General features: G+C 39.1%; 3 protein-coding genes across 4 annotated transcripts in view; 1 reads left to right on the top strand and 2 right to left on the bottom strand.

Moving 5' to 3' along the window:
• uif (sushi, von Willebrand factor type A, EGF and pentraxin domain-containing protein uif) overlaps positions 1-6,344 on the bottom strand; it is a 46,684-nt gene extending 40,340 nt beyond the window's left edge. Inside the window, exons 1-2 of the mRNA XM_086917258.1 lie at positions 6,191-6,344; positions 5,983-6,102 (exon numbers count right to left, since the gene is read on the bottom strand). Of these exons, the coding sequence (XP_086773384.1) occupies positions 5,983-6,020 (38 nt within the window). The 5' untranslated portion in view covers positions 6,021-6,102; positions 6,191-6,344. The remainder of the gene's footprint in view (positions 1-5,982; positions 6,103-6,190) is intronic.
• Positions 1-21,085, top strand: part of CDase (neutral ceramidase) — a 101,466-nt gene that overhangs the window by 47,689 nt on the left and 32,692 nt on the right. The gene's annotated exons all lie outside the window — the stretch shown is intronic.
• On the bottom strand, positions 10,196-20,185 carry ndl (serine protease nudel). The gene is made up of 25 exons (XM_086917260.1): positions 20,098-20,185; positions 19,879-20,028; positions 19,162-19,786; positions 18,535-18,764; positions 17,274-17,888; positions 16,983-17,189; positions 16,254-16,417; positions 16,048-16,175; positions 15,283-15,738; positions 14,769-15,067; positions 14,545-14,689; positions 14,276-14,406; positions 13,895-14,155; positions 13,596-13,818; positions 13,327-13,496; positions 13,145-13,258; positions 12,886-13,072; positions 12,468-12,806; positions 12,059-12,247; positions 11,855-11,996; positions 11,594-11,744; positions 11,336-11,512; positions 11,011-11,248; positions 10,818-10,934; positions 10,196-10,685 (listed from the first exon to the last, which is right to left on the bottom strand). Exons 1-25 carry the CDS (start codon positions 20,183-20,185, stop codon positions 10,376-10,378), a joined length of 5,856 nt encoding a protein of 1,951 aa, XP_086773386.1. The 3' UTR covers positions 10,196-10,375.

The following is a 21,085-nucleotide window of genomic DNA, read 5'->3' as shown; positions in this document are numbered from 1 at the left end:
GAACGAAAGTGTTTATTTTTATTATCGTTGCACGAGTATTGTTGTACTTTTTACAAGCAATCGAGCTTCTCTTCTCTTCGTTGCACACGATGATAATTAACACGACGATCATCCGACGGATATAATACAATCGTGTCACGTAACAATATCCTTCATTATCGCATTCTTAAATTACAACACTTAAATAAGATCTTTCTCGAATCACTTTCGGATTATTCTCAGCCTCGATCAAATCACTTCTCCAATCTTCCTCCTCGTCTAAAATAAAATTCGTTATTGAAAAAGGACTCAATCACACGTATCTTCTTTCCAAGATTATGCAACAGGAGTCGATTCTTCCAGATGAAAACAATTTTGCGACAGAGTGGCGAGAGAGAGAGAGAGAGAGAGGGGGGAGGAGCATCGTTCTGTTACCGTTTTATCAGGTCTGTTGCACTCAGAAGGCGTTCAACCCGGCAGCTCGTTGCACGCACGCGAATCACCGTGTCCTGCCGTTTATAAATAAAACGGAATCATCGTTCTTAGGCTGCCTAGCAAGCCAGAAAAATTTCGAGCAAATTGGCTGGCCGGTGTCACGCTTCTTCGCCTCTCGCTTCGAGATTCGGAAAAAGTTCGAACTTCGAATTGAACAAAAATTTGCCTGATCCTCGTTGAAAAGTATACAACAAAATTTCGTCTTAAAAAGCGGATTTGTTCCAAAATCTTCGTTCGAAAAAAAAAAGTATAAAGAGTGATTCTCACTTTTTAAAATTAATAATAGGTTTAACCCTGAAATAATTTCGGAAATGGATAAACTCGACGAGGATGTTGTTTCCCTTCCCTTATTCTCGGATCGGAAAAGATAAATAGAATTTTTTAACGAAGAGAATCGAGCACCATCGCAGCGAGGAGTGAAGGGCGCAAGAAATGGCTAGGCGCAAGAGTAGTCACGCAGGATTTTCATTTCCCCTGAAAGCTGTGCAGGTTAAAAACTTGGCCGGTCTCTGTGTTCTCGTTCGATCGGCAAAGGGAACGATTACGCACTTTCCCGACTTTCTTCGCAGCTGCACACTCCCGAATCGGCCGTCGGGGAGAGGAAAACGAGAGAGGCCTTGTAAAAATCGCCCAAACGAAATTGGAGGAGAAATTGATCTTCCAACGATCCACACGATTATCGCAAGAAGGATTAAGTCGTCTCGACTTAAGGATTTAAATAAAAATCCGTGACTCACGTGCTCATTCTTCCATAGGCGTCATCTCGAGAATATTTGCAAAACGAGGAGAGATAGGTTTCGTTACGTGGAAGAAGAATTCTTCGACGAGATTTCTTTCTGGATTGAATTTTTTCTCTGGATATCCTCTTCCTTTTCTTCTTTTTCTCAACAATCTACTTTCTTCGAAGAATGAACCTTGTATTATTCTTGTATCGTATCGTTTCTCCACAATTATTTTTATATTTAATTTCCTTGGGTTCTTATTTATTAACATTTTTCACGAGATGGATTTGTGCGATTCATTTATTGATTTCCGGATCGAACGCAAAGAGAAGAATTGTATTAAAAAATCGTATTGATCGCATACAGTATCCTTTTTAATCGTTTGATTCGAGACAAGGCGTGCAACGACATCAGATTAGAATGTTCGATACAGCGGGTATAAATAACAGATTTTATCAAGCTAAAACTGCAACGAGAAACCCGCAGCTGCAAGGATATCTTTATGGTAATTGGGAAAAGCTGTTTACCTTCCGCGCGATTTCCGTTCAAACGAATCTCGTTACACTTTCTAAATCATTGTTTCCACGCCATGGGACAATTCGAAGGAAATTGCGAATTTTCGATCGAGGAATCATCCGATGGTGATAACAATCCCCTCTTTTAAAAACGCTCGTTAGAAAGTGTAACAAGTGCTTTAATCGTGGTTAATTCTTTCGCGTTTGAGAAACACGAGTAAATTTCGAGTAAATTCTTTGTTGGCAGAACAGTGTTGGAAAGTCGTTAGAAAGTGGATCTCTGCTTTTTAAAAACGCGATCTTTAGATTATTCGATTCTCGCGAGTCAAATTTGAGGAAAGTGAAAAAGAATACGAAAAGAGCATCTTCTCATTTCGACTCTAATTTCATACTTTAATAACAACAAGATTTATCTCACGAATAATTCATACGTTTTCTTCGCTATCAATCCTTAAAGCAATTTTCCATAAATTAATTATTCGTCGATTCGAATAATCTGCATGATGGTTAACTATCTTAACTGTGCATCTCGTTAAAAGAGATCCTTCCTATTCTTCGATCAGGCATAATTAAAAAAACTTGTACTTGGCAATCGTGAGGTAATGTAATAACAAGGAGAATTTTTTTACTTCTCTCCTCGACGAGCATTCTCCTCCTCCTCCTCCATTCGCATAGATTTTTCTTCCTAGCAATTGTCTTACGTTACGAATCATTAATAATTCATCGGTTGGTGTCGTATTAGGCGCGGCAATCAATAGATTTCGGGACGTTGACCCAAGGTCCAGACTTCCGATGGAATTTGATCGAGCGCTCTTCTTCATTATTTTTGAAACACGAAGCAGAAATTATCGAATGTATCGCGATTTTCGAAAAGAGATTAAGTTAAATTGTAAGTAGTTCAAGGAGTGAGAGAGCACCGTTTTCCGGAAATATCATGGTCGATACTCGTGGCTAGCGTCTGTTTGGTCCACTTCCTCCGTATTGCCGAGTCTGGATACAATATAAACCGATAACCGTTATTAAATTCCTCCACGGATTATTGCTCGTCTCTTTTCACGAATCACACTCTGCCATATGGAGATCTCTCTCGAATTCACGCATTTTTCTCCTCTTCGAATTTAATGCGAACCGTTTAATGGCGTTTAATGGATGATTGGATAGATTCGAATTGATCGTTGTATAATTAATAATGTAATGCAATAATTCGTGGAAAATCGAACTGAAAGATTTCTTCTGATAACCGGGAATCCTTCCAAAGGAGCAAAAATCCACAATCGAAATTGGAGAGATTGATCCGGGGCAGAAGAAGTCCTTCTCTCTGTTCTTCGATTCTTCAATTTATATGTAATGATCGTGAATCCTATTTACTTGTGAGTGATTATGGCAAAAACAGTGTTCTGGAGTGGACATTAGCCAGCCTCGAAGAAAACGAATTTTCTGGTAATTATCCGATCGTTTATTCGTGTTTTTTTTTTTTTTTTTTTTTTTTGTAATTAAAGTCACTTTGAGAATATTACTCGAAATTGTATTGTAGGCTACAATTATTTATCTCGTTTAAAATATCGAAGAATAAAGAAATAGAGATAACTTTGACGAGGATAAACGACAAGGTGTACAATGAGAGCGACTCGTAATATTTCAGCAGAAAAATTTGCGAGAAATTTGAAAAATCGAACGTGACCTTGACACCTTTAAAACATTCCACTCGAGAGTCGAACACGTGCACTTGAAACCGTTCGAGGAGTTCTTCTTCGTTAAAAAACTAGTACGTCTTTTTCCAAAAGAATTAAATTACATTTAAACTATCTATCCAAACAGATCCATTTCCTTTCTCATCAACTATTCAATCTTTCCAATCTCCACAATTCGAAATATTGCACTCTCTTTCTTCTTTCCTCTTTTCGTTTAATTTCAATAAAATTCTCCTCTCTCTCTCTTTCTTCCACCATTATTTTTCAAATAATAAACCAAATCCTCCTCCTCGATCGAAACTATCTATCACGAATTCACCAACGAATTTCCCCAAACAATTCGGCATTCGTTGGTGGAACGAGCGCATGCGTGTATACGTGTGCAAAACAGGAGGATAAAGAGGTCGTGGTAAATGCCCTGACGTTAATTTGCCAGGAGTTTTGTAGGACACGAACGTATGGCGAGACGAGGGAAGAGAGACAGCTGGAGGAGCTGCTCTCTCACACAACCTTACGGAAAGCCTGTTGCACACGCACCGAAACACGCGAACGTGCGATACACTTGTACACGTCAGCCGGACAACGCGTTTCGAACGGTTTCTCGCATCGGGTCGACGTCCTACCAAAACTGCCTAATCGTGTGTCACACGAATTCGCCCGAATTTTCCTTGCTCGTCTCTTCGATTTTCGAACAGCCCGATAGGAGGATTTCCTTCTTCGAAAAGAAGAGGATCCAAAGATGAGGATTTTTTTTTTCTTCAAATTATTAATAACTTCGGTAATTTTTGATCGAGTTTGTGGAAAACTGGATCTTTCTTGAAAAGTAGTCGAATTTCCATCGATTGGTTTTGGTTCCTTTGTTTAAGGAACGTTAGGTTTTAATGATGGTGAAATGATTGTTCGAAGAGGAACGAAGAATTTTTTTTTTCAAGAAACTCGAAAGAAGAAAAATCCTTACCGATTCTTTATCAAAAATTTTTTAAGAATTATTCAATCCTCGCGAAGAGAAACAAGGTTATACAGAAAATTTCATCCCTATTGAAAGGCACAAAGGCAGTGCCTCTCCAACCGATTAAGAGAAAATATGATAATATGTTTGGACGTTTGCACAAAGCAAATCGTAGAAAACTGTGCCTGTCGTGTTACACGGAATGCATATCCATTTACCGTAGACTGTATTATTAAAGACAGAAGCTTCATTTGCAAGATACGCACGATGTCGCACGTCTTATGAATTTCTTTACCACCCATAAACCAATTTTCCGGTTGAACTGTGCCATCGATTCGTTTTCGAACGCACTCTTTTCGAAAAAAGCAAAAAAAAAGAAAAATAAAATCCTCGCATTCCATAGACTGGCGAATCAGCTTCTAAATTACACCGATTACACAGTGTCGTTTTTAAAAATGGAGATTTGGCTGACGTCATCCCTTGCACGCTTCCTTCATTCCTTCGTGCTAGTCAGAGATTCTGTGCATCTTTGTGCGTCTACGTATTTTCTTTCCACTTAATTTTCCACTTCGTTTTTTATATGGAAATCGTTATCAGAATTTATATTAACGATAACCTTATTCGTTTCAATTTCGTCGAGTCGAGGAGAGAATCAGAATTGAAAAAGCATAGTAAAGTTTGGATCAAGATTCTTTAGATACAAATCTCTCAAGTTCGAGATAGTTATATATTCCTGATGCCAATGTTTAGAAGTTCAAAGTCGATTGAACAATCAGCTTCAGAATTTTACTCTCAGTCGTATAGCGATGATAGGAGCATAAATCACAAGTCTACAACTCAATCTCTTTCAACAATTTTTCAATAATGTAGCGTGATATTTTAAAATGAGCATCTATTAAATGTTATTCTTATTTCGAATATTTACATATGAACAGTCTCTTATGGTCATAAAGTCATAAAATATTTGCATACAAATTTGTACATGTAAATATATTAGATATGAATTATGATTATTAAAAGAAGGTAAAAAGAAAAAAAAAAGAAGAAAAAGAAAATTTGAATTAATTAATGTTAATCAAATTAAACCAAGGTAACTGTATGATAACTGTAATAGTCACTGATTATTCATAATTATGCAATGAATATATAAAATAAAATGATAATATGCATATACAAATGAAAAGAAAAATCATTATCCATGCATGTAATAGAGTCACAAATTAATTAATTATGTAGATTTGAAATTCAGATTATAAATAATATACATTTTCATTAGAAAATTTCATCAAAAACCATTCATCTCTTCAATCTTATATCTCTGTTAAATAATACATTTTAATTGTCAATTTTAATTCAAATTTTCTGCATTGAAAAATGAATAATTACAAATTGTTCCAGCAAAGAATAGCGAAACTCTCCCAACACAATCCAATAACAATATCAAAATTTTTAAACGATTAATCACAACAACAGATGATTTCGTTTAATCGAGATAAAAATAATTATACATCTTCTCTACGTTATTATAATCTATTATAACCTTTATTACTATAATAACATAACCTAAGTACAACACAAGCCACACCTTTATATCGCACATTAGCAAAACAAAAAAAAGCAAGATTACCAACCTTCCGGACCTCCGATCGAATAAAAATCCATCTCCCATCTCAGAGAAATCATCATCATCATCAACAGAATTGCCCTCGACAGTAAAAATCTATTCTCGATAATTGCCTCCATAAAGTCAACTGTAATCATCATCGTGCAAATATTTATCAACAAAAAAAAGAAGAAACTCTCGTCAAATGAGATATATTAATTCGTATACATAAATACCAAAGTATATTGCGTTTTCGTAACCAAACCTTATATACACACTTGGAAGAGAAAAGATCTGAAACATAAGAGCGATCCTCTTCGAATTCCATCGACTCGTGATCGTATCGTTTCGTTCGCATTACGGTTCGCATAGCTGTGCGCATGCGCTCGTGGACAGTAGGTGACAATGACGATACCGAAAAGGTTGAGGCGCAAGTATGCAGAGGAGAGGCGACGAGCAGGGCTGATGGAGGCCGGCGTAGTGGCAGGAAGCTGCCAAGTGTAACGGTATCGGTGCCTGACTGCTCCCAGCCGAGGCGCGCTGCCTTCACGCGTCGTCAACGATTTCACGTGCTCCATGGATATAGGTAAGCCAGCTTTTCACGTGGACGGCATTTCTCGTCGAGCCAGCCTTTATCGTTCGAGAGAACTTTGTTTCTCCATTCGGATTATATAAATACGATCGATGAGTTCAAACCGTCTATGTTTATATTTTTGCATATTTCTTTTTCACCGTTAAAGATTTCGTTCAATCGTGTTTTGATCAATTTAATGGACAGAGGAAAAAAGGGATACTGTTAAATAAGGGTTTAATTTTAGCGATTAGCCAGTTTTTCTGTTATAAAAGTATGAGAAAAAAATTTCATCGTCTCAACTTTCTCACGGATCAATTGTTAAGAAAGATTCCACGAGTCATCAGCATCCTCCGCGATTTTCCATTAAGAATCAAAGACGGGCTTTGGTATTGGCGTCGCTCGAGTGAAAGCAGCCACCTCTCGGGCAAAAATCCACGTAGGATGCGATTAATCATCCGTGGTTGTTGTTGCATCTTGCACACGGTGATTATTCACCGCGTGTAAATTCATTGAGCTACGAGGACGTCTTTATCTCATCGAATTTCCACGAAAGAAACAATCTCTCCAATCTTCTTCGAGTGATCTTTCAATTCGAAGATCACGGATGGAACAACAGGAACACGGTTAATTGGTTCCAGGGAAATTGTTGCGTTCTAATAAACGAGATTCACCGTAAGAAAATGAAATCGCGAAAAAAAAAAAAACCACTCGACGATGAATTGAAACGTTGCAAGGAAGTGGAGAAAAGTTTTTGCGTAATTTATTTTGGATGCACTTTGTCGACCATCTTCGTTCATTCGTGGAAATTAATGCGAGTTTTAAGATCGAGTGGATTTTGAGTGGACGCGATAATCCAGCCATAAATTAAACTTAAGAGATTAATTTCGTTTTTCCCTTCTTCTTTTGTTTTAAGAGTCAGATCGAACCACAAGTTCAATAAGACATTTAAATAAATCTTTCATTTCTATATTTATGCGTTTACAATCATATGCTGTTCGAAATACGAAACAGATCTTTATTTCATTTTCATAAAAGTTTATATATAAATATTCGCAATCTGATTATCTGTACTTTTATGCAAAAAAAAAAAAAATCCTCTCGATAAAATTGTCCTATTAAAAGAGTAATCACCAATTCTTTCTTTCGAATATTTACTCTTAAAAGGCAAAAAGGAAAGGAAAAATTAACTTTGCCTATTTAAACTCTAATCTCATAGCGTTCGGCAAACGAAACATAAGTAAAAACATAAGTAAAAATCAATATGTACATCTATTACGTTTGATGCACAAACATCCACGCAGAAACGCACGCTATTATTATTGCATCCACACAGCGAGGAACGATAAAATTCTAAGAAGCAGAAATAAAAAGAAAACAGACACGTTACAGGTGATTAAGGATAACCAACAACTGTCGTCACAGTCGTTTCGATCAATCATCCGTTTCCCCTCGAAGAACCCCTTTTTTTCACAATTAGAAAACTCGAGGGGGGGGGGATTGGTTCCTCCCCTCGCATCCAACGTGTTCCTCGCCGGAGCGAGAATGGTCGCAGAAGGGAACGAAGCACCTTAGGCGGTGAGGCGAGCAGAGTCAACGGTACTTCTTGGAATGAAATTACACGTATGTACTCGTAGTACGCGCCACGTTGATTACATAATCGACGCGCGGCCTGCACGAATGCCATCGGAAGAAAAGCTGACTGGCGGCCATCTTTGTGGTCGCTGCAATTTCCATCTGGATTTTCGCGCGAACGTTTATTTATACGTCTTGCGAATCGTTGCGTTTCTCTTTGATGAAAGAGAATTTCTTAATTTGCGAGAGAAATATGTTTGCATCGATTTTCGATTTCCATGGATTTAATACAGTTTAAGTTATGAGAAATATTAATTAGTTGGGTTGGATATTGGTTAGATATTGATAATTGGAGAGATATCATCATAAAGTTAGTAATCGTTAGGATATAATTATTTGGCAAGTAAGCTACTTTTGTAGGTAATTTTATTTTTAGCTTACTCGAGCTTAATGCAATTTTGAACGATTTTCTTCTTGCATATTCTGCAGACAAAGGCCAGAATTCTACGTATTTACAAATCTACTTAGTTATTACCATTCCTCGTTTATTACCCTGTTTATTCTTTGAGTTAACAATTTCCCACTTTTTCCCTTCTTTTTTCAACAACTTTTTACGACGTTCAAGAAGCATGTAATGCGATTCCGGAGATCACTGCACTCTCTGTTATTCCTTCGAGTTGCAAGCTCGAACGATCCCTCGAAACGCATCGGTAGATAAATGTATATAAACGGCCGGGATTTTAAGCGATGTCGAGGCGAACAGGTTCCATTTAATATCTCTCCGCTGCTAGCTGGAATTTGCTGCGTGATGGATGATTTTTTCTTTTTTTTTTCTTTTTTTCACGGTTTCGCGATTATCCATGGCAAAAGGAGTATCTAAGTTGCGGTTGGAGCACCTTGAAGTGAAAAACTGTTGTACCATATCAAATTGTACGATGTTAATTCTTTGATGAGGATCAACCATTTCCAGTAATTTGGGGTGAAAATATTTTTTAAACGAGTCTAGAACGAGGAGCAGGAGAAATTTTTCAGAAGAGCTGAATCATTAAATAAGTTAATAGGCCTGTGTTATTCGGCCTTGTTTCCAAGGTATCGCAAATTTCATGCCATCACTCATCTTCTTCAGTTTTCTACAAAAACTTCTATCCAACAATCTTATTCTCTTCGATAAAGCTTTACTTCTCACACTTTATATAAATCTTAATTACATACAATACAATTTAATAAGATTAATCAAAATGTATATACTTTTTTACTAATCAAACTTTCCAGCTTCTCAAAATTCTCTCCTATTAAATTTTTCCCCCAATTTTTCCCTGGTATCCAACATCATTTCCCCCATCTTGACTTCCAAAACGTCTCGATCGTTCTCCTCCAACCTTGAGACACGAATCCGCAACACGCGTGAAAGGGTTGAGGAACAACAATACTTGGATGGAACGTCGTCACTGTGACAGGAATCACGGTATGGAATCACGTTCACGACAACGGTACGGATTAGTCAGCCGTAGAATGTGAATGGACATCGGCGTTTTCCGCCGATAACCGAAGGCAGCTCGCCAGGGCGCAGTCGTTTGCCTTCAACGGCTGCGACCCCATTTGTGGCATTCCATCCTCCCTCTCACCCGTCACACCCTCCCTCCCACACCGCAACCTGATTCGATACTTCTCTCTCTCTCTCTCTCTCTTTTTTTTTCTTTTTTTCAATTCTCTCGTCGCGGAGAGAGGCTTGCGTAATCCAGGTTTCGAGCTGTTTACGGTCGGTGGATGATGGAGAATCATCTTCGTGCGGTCATCTATGACCATGGTGAGAGTATCCTTGCTGGAAAAGTTTGATTGAGATTGGAGTGTATATATATATATATATATGGAGGAATGAAGGAGATTTGAACGTGGATTTGGGGATATTTTGGGGATTTGAACGGTGTTGGAATATAAAGAAATGATATTTCTATTTTTTTTTAATTTTGAGAAGATTCGAAGCAGAGGAATAAGTGGATAGAGTAATATTTTTATTTGATGGTCATTGATGACCATTGGATTTTGATTTAGTTAAAAAGTTAAAAATTAATGATGATGAGAAAGCAGAGCAGTGTTTGAATCCCTTTCGATCCTTTATTCGAGATAGAATAATTCATATTTCGTAAGTTCGATGTATAATATTATAAATAAATGGTACGATATAAATGGCACGCAATAAATAGAAATAAATACGAAATTGTACAAAACAAATCTAAACTGACCTCTTATAGAATTTATGAAAGCAAACGCTTAATTAATTAATTTTCGATCCGCAATTTAAAAATGCACGATGACAAGTCCCGTTCGATTTTTCCAAAGTTACCAATGGCTTGTCGCCCCTTATCAGGGACAACCATACCCAATCATTTATCTTCGCTATGTAAAAATTGTCCAACTTGAGAGTCGTAGGTTGGTCGGTCGCCACAACACCATTAATAACGTCCCCTGAAGAATATCCCATCGATTTGCAGAGATCCGATGCCAATTCGGGCGAAACGGGGCTCGAGAAACATTCCGTATGCCAGACGCCGTAACTTCGACGAATCATTTCTCCCGAGCTATCGCTGAAATTGAAAATTTCCCTCGAGAATAACATTTATTTTAATTCCATTTGAAAAAGAAAAAAAAAATCCCTCGAATATTCATTTTTCCACTTATAAAAGAAAAGAGGACAAAATTGAAAATGTCTGACGCACCTGTCGTTCGAGAATGGCATCAACATTCTGCATACTGCTTCATCCTCGCCGCTCGGACAATCATTCGCCCCGTCGCAAACGAAATCTCTCGGCACGCAAATATCTCTTCCATTCATCCTGACAAAAGGAACAATCTTTTTTTAAACGAACCTCGCGCAATGGATATTTAAAACGAAAAAAAGAGTGTTCTTACGTTTTACATTTGAAACTCGATTCCCTGCAGGGGCACATTTCCGGCGCCTCGTCACTTTTGTCGACGCAATGGCGGACGCCGTCGCACACTCGTTGCGGGGCTGTGAGTTTCAGGTATTCGGAGCAGGTGCACACTTCAGGCTCGTCAGACCCGTCGAAACAATCGTTTCTTCGGTCGCAGAACGCGCCTCGATCCACGCATTTCCCATTCCTGCATCGAAGCTCCGTCCTCGTGCAATCTTCGAAAAAATAATCGCGTTTAATCGTCCGTAATTTAACCTAAGCCTGTAATTTAACCTAAACTGTTCCGTCAACTGCACACTCACTGCAACCCTCTACGGCGTTCTCGCAATTTTCTCGAAATCTTCCGCAATATTCCGGTTCCTCGTCGCCCTCGTCTCGACAATCGGGGACTCCGTCGCAAACACGATTCTGCGGGAGGCAATGGCCGATGTTGCATCGAAAACCGTGACACGTTGGTTCGATCGACTTTCTTGGCCCGTCTGCACGATGTGAAGTACAAGAATCTTAATAAAACTTAATATCGAGACGATTAATTGATAGATATTGTGAATTCCTCGTACCTATTGCCTCCATCAGGTAGGGATTTATGTACTCGATACTCGTCACCGAATCTGTGAAATTGCAACGTTGGTTGTCTTCGAACACAGCCGCGGGGTACCATCCCTTTCTTCCGCGACAGAATATCGTTCCGCTCCAATTTGTTTCGTTTTTCTACGAGAAGGAAAGGATAGAATCGATGTTGGATAGAAAGATACTCTCTGTAATTATAAAATATTTGAGATGTTTTTGAAAATTGATTCGAAGAGAGAGTTGAAATTTACCCAACATTCGGAACGATTAACGAAGCATCGATGACAATTGGAGCAATTTTCTAGGACAGGTTTCAAAAAGATCGATCCGGCCTCGTGATCCCCATTGAACCCGACAGCTACGCAACTATCGTTCGCTCCTGGTAGATAAATTCTGGAAGAATTCGTTGATTGTTTATTTAAAAGTCAATTAGACTAGATATAGTTTTTACTTACGTTTTATCGAGGAACAACGGTTGCACGTAACGATCGAAATGAACCCGACTCTTCAAGTGTAATAAAATGGACACAGAGTTATTCACAGGATGCAGTTCATCGACGATCGATATCTGTTGATGAGGGCCGTCTATGTGACGGAACAAGGAACCGTGACCGAGCACGGCTGTGGTATAATTTGAATCCAATCTGAAAAATCAATCAAATGTGAAATCCGCACTCAAAAATATGTCATAAACGTTCCAAGTTCAAGATTACAATCTATTCGAACATTCTAAAGCACTATATTACACAATCGAAATAAAATTCACGTTAAAATTTTCCAAACTTTCTTCTCGAAATAAAAAATAAAAATTTGTTATTTTTTCTCTTTTTTTTTTTTTTTCGCGAACGACGCGACTCCATTTACCTGACGTTCTCCAGACATTTCGTGGCGGACAGTAACCAGTTCGAGTCCAACAGCAGCGCCTCGCAGCGGAAGCGTCCGTCGACAAAGATGGCGGCCAACCAAGGCCACAGGTGTTCTCGCCTTCCGGTATTCGAATCGCTGGTTAAATACGCATGCGCATTACCGTCCAGAGTCGACGCACAACGAATATAAAGTCCCAAACAGGTTTCCAAGTTTCCCGCTTGGCTCAGAGAGGTCGTTGAGGAGGCCTCTCGGTAAAACGTAAAGTTCTTCTTCTGCCAAGCTATCGTTTCGAGCTTAGAATTCTTCACAGTGATGGATTCCGATGATTCGAAGTTTCTTTAAAGAAGCGAGGAGACAGTGAGTTATTAAAATGTCGTCTTCGGTCAGATTTAATTAAAATATATATAAAACTCACGCGAAACCAAAGTATTCACACATATTTTGTCCAATAAGCTTGGTCGTGGATTGATTTTTATGGATCTTGGGACGATGGCAAACTGGTTGCCATCTCTCCTTAATATATCTGGTCAAAATTCCTTCCTTGTTCAAAAATGGCCGTCCATTGGCATCCAAGTACACACGGTGGCCATCGGTGAACGCGACTGAAAGGGAATGAAATCAGATATCTTCGAATATCGTGAAAAATTATTGATCAATTGAAATTGATGGCTCACAGCAATCGAGCTCGTCCTCCTTAAACTCGCAATCGAATTTTCCATCGCATTTCTTCGACATCGAAATACAATTTCTGCTCGTTGTACAGAAAAATTCGTTCTTCCCGCAAAGCTCTGAATAAACGAATGAAAATTACTCGTATTGCATTGCACGGTTGGAAAATATATGGAAAAGTACTTACCACAGTCTCGTTCGTCGGTCAAATCGTCGCAATCCGCGTAACCATCGCAGATGGCGGTCGGTCTTAAGTTCTGCAAATAATCTTTGCAAGTACAATTTAACTCGTCTGTACTGTCCTCGCAGTCCACTACTCTGTCGCATCTCTTCTCGATCGTGACGCTTTGAAGCAACCTACGAGTTGAATTTTTCCATGAAAATTGGAAAAGATTATCTACTCGATCGATTTATTATTTATATGTAATATATTGTTAATATTTTAAATTGAAATACCTTGTACAAGTGAAAATGGTAGGAAAACGCGTCGACGTTATCGAGGAGGCATTTTCAACATAATTAGAACTAAAAGTTGTAGAAGTCGTGGTGCTGGTTTCGTCGTCGAATTTCAAATTAGAATTAGAGGTGGTCGAAGCCGTGTTTAATTCCAATTCGTTGCTCATTCGATCTTCGGATCTATCCGCAGGCTTGTTGCTCGTATCATCGAACAATGGAGAGACTAAAAGAGATTTGCACGAATCTTATCACGACTAAATTAGCTTAGAGTTAATTATTTCGATTTTTCGAACACGTACCAGAGGTGAAGATTTCGCCAGGTTTCGTGGGATCTTCGCCCATTTCCATGGTGGAAGGTACATTATTTTCGAAACTAGCGTTGCCTAGTTGTCTGTAAATTGGATAATGGCGGCAATTGACCTCGTCTTCGCCGTCCAAACAATCGATCACTCGATTGCAACGGGCCTCCACTGGCAAACATTTGCCCAAACCACCCTCGCAACTGAAGCCTGGACATCTTTTCAAGGGGGTTCGTCTCAAAGGAACTATCCCTTGATCACCTGAAAAATACACGCGAGAAAGAAATTAACATTGAAATAATCTATCGCGATCGAGTATTCCTTCAACGTTTCAAAAAAAAAAAAAAAAAAAAGGTTTAAAATAAAATTTTCACGACTCACTGGAAATTTCTTGAATCCAGTTCAGGAAGTAGCTGACTCTCGTATAGGCGCCCGGTTCGTTCGGTCGAGCGCATCCTTCGCCATGACTAATTATGCCCGCCACGTACCACTGCGATTCTGAGTATGGATTTCTGCAAATATATACATATATATCTCGAATATATCGATAAAAAATCGAAAAACAAGCGGAATTCTTCGCCCTCGCTCGTATTTATCCCGATTCTATATTCTAGGGATCCCTAGATGTTTAATAGTAATAAATGCGATACCTGCACAACAAGGGACCACCACTATCCCCTTGGCAAGCATCACGGCCACCTTGGGGGTATCCAGCGCAAATGGCGGCCTCGTTCTGATCAACCTCGTGTTTGCAATTCTTTAATATGGGTACTTCTACTTCTCTCAAGTGGTCGGCTTGAAAAAAAAGATACAAATTTAATCGAAAAAAAAATATAGAAGAATTTTTGGGTTATTTATTGTCGGAATATCTTACGATCAGGTCCATACTCCCTCAAAGCGCCCCAGCCGATCGCTACACAAGTGGAGTTAGGCTCAGGCTTGTTTCTCCACATGGGGCCCAAGATATCCTTGCTAGGGAGGCAAACTTGTCGGATCCATCGATTGAAACGTAGAGGATCGTCAAGCTTGATCATACCGATGTCGTTCTTCATGTCTTTCCCGTTGTAACGAGGATGCATCACCGTGTGTCGCGCTTTCCTGATCTGCGACATAGGCGAGAAAGAATGCCTACGAAGTATTCCCGCCTGGATCTCGAAATAGTGGTCCGTGTAACTGTCATCATGTTTTAAACAACATTGTGATGATTCGAAACATACAACCAACGTAAATAGAACATAAATGCTTTGATAAAAAAAATCCATTTTAAATATTGCACTGCTGTGTATCTCATTGAAATATATTATTCACGAATTTTCTTCAAATTTTTCTTTGAAAAGAAAAAGAAAAAAGAATCAATTTTCTTCGAAAAACGCAACATATATCCTTACCCCTCGAGGCAGTGAGCCGCGGTCAGGATCCACATTTCGTTCAGGATAACACCGCCGCAGCAAAAGACACCGTTCTTGTAAATGGCGACTAGGAATGGCCACGCTTTCGGCTGGCTCGCCCTGCCGCCGACAACGCGCAATTGCGAGCCCACCATGTCGTCCTCTTTATCCCCGTTTTCATCGAATTTCATCGGATCTATCCGATTCCTGTACCCGGGCCACACCAGCTCGTCGAACATCTGGAACGTGTTCCTCTCCTCCTTCTCCAACACATGGGGCTCCAGGGAATCCTCGTGGGAAAACGCGCTCGTTCCACAACGGGAACGTGGACAACGAACGAAAACAGCGGTGTCCATACACGAGGGAACCAACTTTATCCGATCGTTCACCTCGGCTATATAGGGTCCCCTATACGCGTTGGCAGGCATCGAGTGGATTTTCACCTCTGGATATCCGCTGCGATTGAAAACGATGGTGAAAAATACGAGTTAATCAAGTTTCACTAGGAAATCGAGTGAAATTCTCATCCCTTTGGGGGGGTTAAACAAAAGGAATTGTATTGATTTTTATATCGTTTATTATTTCTCTTGGATCGATCTTAAATTAACTCTATCTATTTGGAACATCATCAATTATGGAAAAAGTTTATTATTGGATAAAGTCAGAATTATAAAAAGTTAAAGAAAAATGTGTTTGTTTAACTATAATAGTCTTAATTCTTTCAACTGGTAGGTAAAAATTTTGATAAATGGAATTCTATCGTACCTGATGTCGTGGCCAATTTCGGATATGCAGGCATCCTTGGTCCATGATTTGACCACTGTACACACGGGATACCATTGGCCCTTGAAGTTCTTGTGAAGGTATCCTTCGTTGTAGCCAATCGTGAATACCTGATAAAAGTTTATTACAATAGTTAAGATTCATGAATTAGAAGAAATTGTAGAAGGAATTGTAACTCGACGAGTTACATTTTTCCCCTCGAGGAACGAAGGGGTGAGAATATTGCATTCCATTTCATCTTTTCCATTGGCACAATTCTTCACTCCGTCGCATCTTTGCGAAAGTGGGACGCAATTGTCCTTGCTGTACCGTCTTTGCCAATCGTTGCAACTGAACGAAGTCTTTGGACAACCTGGAACACGATAAATATTTAATTAGAATAAACTAGAATAAAGAATTTTTTCATTTGAGTAAAACAGCAGTCCATTGTTCCATGGATAAAATAGTTCCGGATGGATAGTATAGGATAAGATATACCTGATGCCATCTCGTGTGAAATATGCACGATCATCAAATATGCCCCTATGTTGTAAATTAATTTTTATATTCAGTTATATTTTATCGAGCTCCGATCATTATATCGATATTTCTCGTTTGTAAATTCGTTGCATTTTTTCACGTCACAGTTTTTGATTTACTTTACTCGAATAATTATAATAAAATTCTTATCTACTCTATCGATGAAACAGAGTTCTGCTGCACGACTTGTAACAAGTACCTCCATATTTATATATATACATACTCTTAGAGTAATAACATTTTAAAGATCCAAATATTTTCCAATATTAAGTTCTCTAATTCTAGAGTTCCCTAGAATTTCCCTAAATCCTAAAATTCTAAAGTTTCTAAATACACATATTATAAAAGTCTCAAGCTCTAGTGTTCCCTAGAACCTTTACAAATCCCAAAATCCTTACCCAAACATCCCAATTCGTCCTCTCCATGCGGGCAATCGAAGTAACCGTCGCAAAGTCGTTCCTGGGAAATTCGATCTCTGCAAGAGCACGTCGTCTCGTCGCTCGCATCGTAACAATCCACCAATCCGTCGCACCATTGCGTCCTGAATACGCATCGTTTCTCGTCGTTGCATCGAATCATATTAGACGGACACGATCCAGGATATTCTTTCGAAGAAACCAAAATAATAATATTAAAAATAATAACACGTGTACAATCATTCGGATAATAAAATAATTACACATTCTTACCGTCCTCCGAATCGTCCTCTTTCTCGTTGCTCCCGTATTTAACGGACGACCTCTGATTGTACTCGGACACTCCAGGAACACTGGGGAACTGGAAGGTCGGCGCTGGGATGAAGGTGCAATAATAAGGCGTTTTCGAATTCGCGTTTCCGCTCGGCAAGCTCGGTTGTTGCCTGGGAAATATAGGAAAATTGGGGACCGCAGGCCCAGTCGGGCCTTGGAACTTTTGCCCGCCATTTTGCAGCCCAATGTTTCCAGGGAAGAATTGCACCGATTGCGCCTGTACTTGCACGTAATTTGGCGCGTGATTCGTGTTCTGGTAACCTTGGCGGTGGTGTTGTGAAATCGGATACCCGATCTCCGCGGCCGAGGAGGCCCCGTACATCCCTTGATCCGCGCCGCCCGTTGATTGTTTCGTCGGATTGTTGCTCGACCCCGGCCCGAAGAAACAGACCTGATGCGGTATCCAGGATATGGTCGGCGTGAGCACCAGTTGCTGGGAGGATTTCATCGTTTCCGCGGTGGGAATCATGCCCGGTGTCGACGGCACGTTCCCTTTCGTCATGATTCTGCTTTGGGGATCGCGCATCTTCATCTGGCGGCTCGTTTCTTCTACTCCTGAAATTCAGAATTGAATTTGGAACGCGTGGAAATTGAATATCGTAATTTAATAATATTAAATAATTAATTAAGTTTTAATTTTTTTAATCTAAGAAGGAATTATTCATTCTTATTCATTTATTCAGCGATTAAGTAATATTCTTGTAAATTGTTAAAACTATTCCTTCGACTCCTGAAATCTAGAATTGAATTTGGAACGCGTAGAAATTAAATATCGTAATTTAATAATATTAAATAATTAATTAAGTTTTAATTTTTTTAATCTAAGAAGGAATTATTCATTCTTATTCATTTATTCAGCGATTAAGTAATATTCTTGTAAATTGTTAAAACTATTCCTTCGACTCCTGAAATCCAAAATTTGGGACGCGTGGAAGGAAATTAAATATCGTAATTTAACGATATTAAATAATTAATTAAATATTCCGTCTTTCTTTGAACTCAAGTTTTAATTTTTTTAACGTAAGAAGAAATTATTCATTCTTATTCATTTATTCAGCGATTAAGTAATATTCTTGTAAATTGTTAGAAGTATTCTGAAATTCAAAATTTAAATCGAGAGGTGAGTGCACGTTTAATATTTATATATAATGATATTTTAGAGATTAGACAGGGTGATAAATAATTTATCTGTCGGTTTCACCTTCCCTTTCCGTCTCGTGGCTTTGAATCGAAGGTTGCAGCGAAGGATGCACCAGCTCGATCGTGATTTCCGTCACGTCCCCATCGTCTGGTTTGGCTGTCACGTTCGTGCTAACCGTGATTCCCTTCGTATCATCGATCGTTTGTTCCGTCATCGGCGTTGTTTCCGCGCTCTCCGCTTCCGTCCTCGCGTTCTTCGATTCATATTTCGTTGCATCGCTCGTCCACGACCTGAAAACGGTAACATCACGATATTTGATGAAGCGAGAGCGACGACACGTTTAGGCATCGATTGACTTTAATTCGTCGAGGGATAATTTGAAAAGACGTTGAAATTTTGTTTTATCTTAAATGCATATGTTAACCCTTAATTCGAGCAAATAAATTCGAGTATTGGAATCTTTTTTCTCTTAATAATCTTTTCCAGATAATTGTTCACACACCAAGTAACTGGTTACTTCGAGCAATCAAAATGCTTAAATAACATTCGTAACTTTTTACGAATCTCAAGCCAATTATTATTCGAACAATAAATTATTAGAGCAATTTATCGAAGCAACTTTATTCGTAACTTCAACTGCTGTATACTAATCGTAGTTAATAATATTTAAATTGTAGTAGTACTCACGTGGTCGTTTCCGCTTCCCTCTCGGCACCGTGCAAGTCCTCTTTTCTTCCGTCATCGCTGTCGACGAAAGTCCATTTCGTCAATTTTTTGGCACCCTCTTCCCCGAGATTCGAATTCGGCTCGTCCAACAAATTGCAAACCGTGTCCACGTTACTCTCGATCTGATCGCGATTCTCGTGCATCGTGCGCGCCTCGTTCATCAAATTGTCGGGCCCTGTCTCGTCTATGAACGTGATCGAGTCGTTCTTGCATTGCAGACACTCGACCAACTCGACGAGCTTCGATTTCGGCGTGTCTTTATCCGTGGAGAAATTCTTCAGAAACTCGAGAAGATGGGGCATACTGTTGTTCACGGTGTTCACGATCTTCGTCATGGAATCCATCACGATCTTGCAGTGCTCCATGCTCTGTTTACAGAGATTCGCGTCGAGATGTCGCCGCTTTCGACGATCCATCGTTGAGAGTAATATCGTTCTCAGCTCCTCGAGGCTGAGACGATCGTGTTTTCTCTCGTCTTTGCGGAATTGTTCATCTCGAAAATTCGTCTCTCGAGGCTCTGAGGAGGACTCGTTGATCGGAAGATGTCTTCGTTGATTGGCTCCGTCCAGGTTGAGAAATGTGCGATCTATGGACGATATATTTTTCATTCCATTTGTAAGTTTTTTAAAAGTTTAAGTTTGTAGGGGTGAGACGTTTGGTGAATATTTTCTGCATTACCCGACACGCTCAAGTATATTAAAAAGGCGGCGAAACACAAGACCAGTACGATGAGCAGGCTCTGCATCAACTGTATTACCCTGTAATATTTATTGCTTTTCCAATGATCGAGGCCTGCTCTCGACGCTTCGATGTGCTCCGTCGAATCGTCTGGAATTAAATACGTGTAAAAATTGAAATATTCGTTGGAAGACGCGGATATGGAAGATATGGAAGAACCAGTACCGAGTTTCGAAGTTAAGTTCACGCGGCAATGGCCGTCCAATATCGGCACATCCTCCAAATGCTTCTTGCATTTCGCGTCCATGATGAGAAATTGGCGATAAGCTGAATAGGAAGAGAGGAAGGAAACGATGTCAGAAAGTTCGAATAGTCGAGTGTGATCGATCCTCGAGGATGGATCGGTGCAAGTTGAAACTTATGAGATTTTATAAATTTTACACGCATAAATTTATCATTAGAATAGATTCGTTCGTAAAATATTCAAATCCAAATCTTCGCGGTTTTAAATTTAACAACAAGACAGACAAAATATATTTGTCCTGATCGAAACAAAGTTTGTGCTATTTAATTTTATACAGTTTCGATAAGTAAAAAAATTAAAAAGAATTATCGATGAAAATGATGAATTTGTCTTATTCCAAAGTAAAAATAAACATTCAACTTAAAAAAAAAAAAAAAGAAAAAAGAATCGAAATAAATCTATCCATTCGTCTCAAGTTCCACTTTTCGTTCACGTTTCAATTCTTAACGATTCTTCGTGCGAAACGTAAGCTCAAAGGTTACAACTCACGTTCTCAAAGATTCTCTCCTCGTCGAGTCGTTTCCATTCGATGGAAAAATCCGAGGTGAAACAAGCACGAGGCGTTCGCGGCAAAGTTTGTTCTCGGCAATGACCCGTGCGCTCGACGCCGCCAAAGTGAAATAACCGAGCGCATTCGACAACGCGTGTGTCAGCAATATCACAAAATCGTGATTTCATCATCGAGTCAATGACACTTTAAATAGTGTGCGAATGCCTATACTCCAATTCTTATTGACGATTCTATTTATCTTCTTTCTCTTTTCACCTAGTTATTTGCGCGTGTATCATTGTTTACTATTGCGTGACTATAATTTTATTGATTTGTTCAATGGATCGATGATTTTTTAAAATTTTTATTATTTTATTATTTTAGTTTGGCTCGTTGTCGATACGAGTGAATAG

The sequence above is a fragment of the Apis florea genome, unplaced genomic scaffold (assembly GCF_048593485.1).
Source record: "Apis florea isolate Af1SG1 unplaced genomic scaffold, ASM4859348v1 contig_2201_pilon, whole genome shotgun sequence".
Taxonomy (NCBI): domain Eukaryota; kingdom Metazoa; phylum Arthropoda; class Insecta; order Hymenoptera; family Apidae; genus Apis; species Apis florea.
This window is presented reverse-complemented; position numbering and strand designations above follow the sequence as displayed.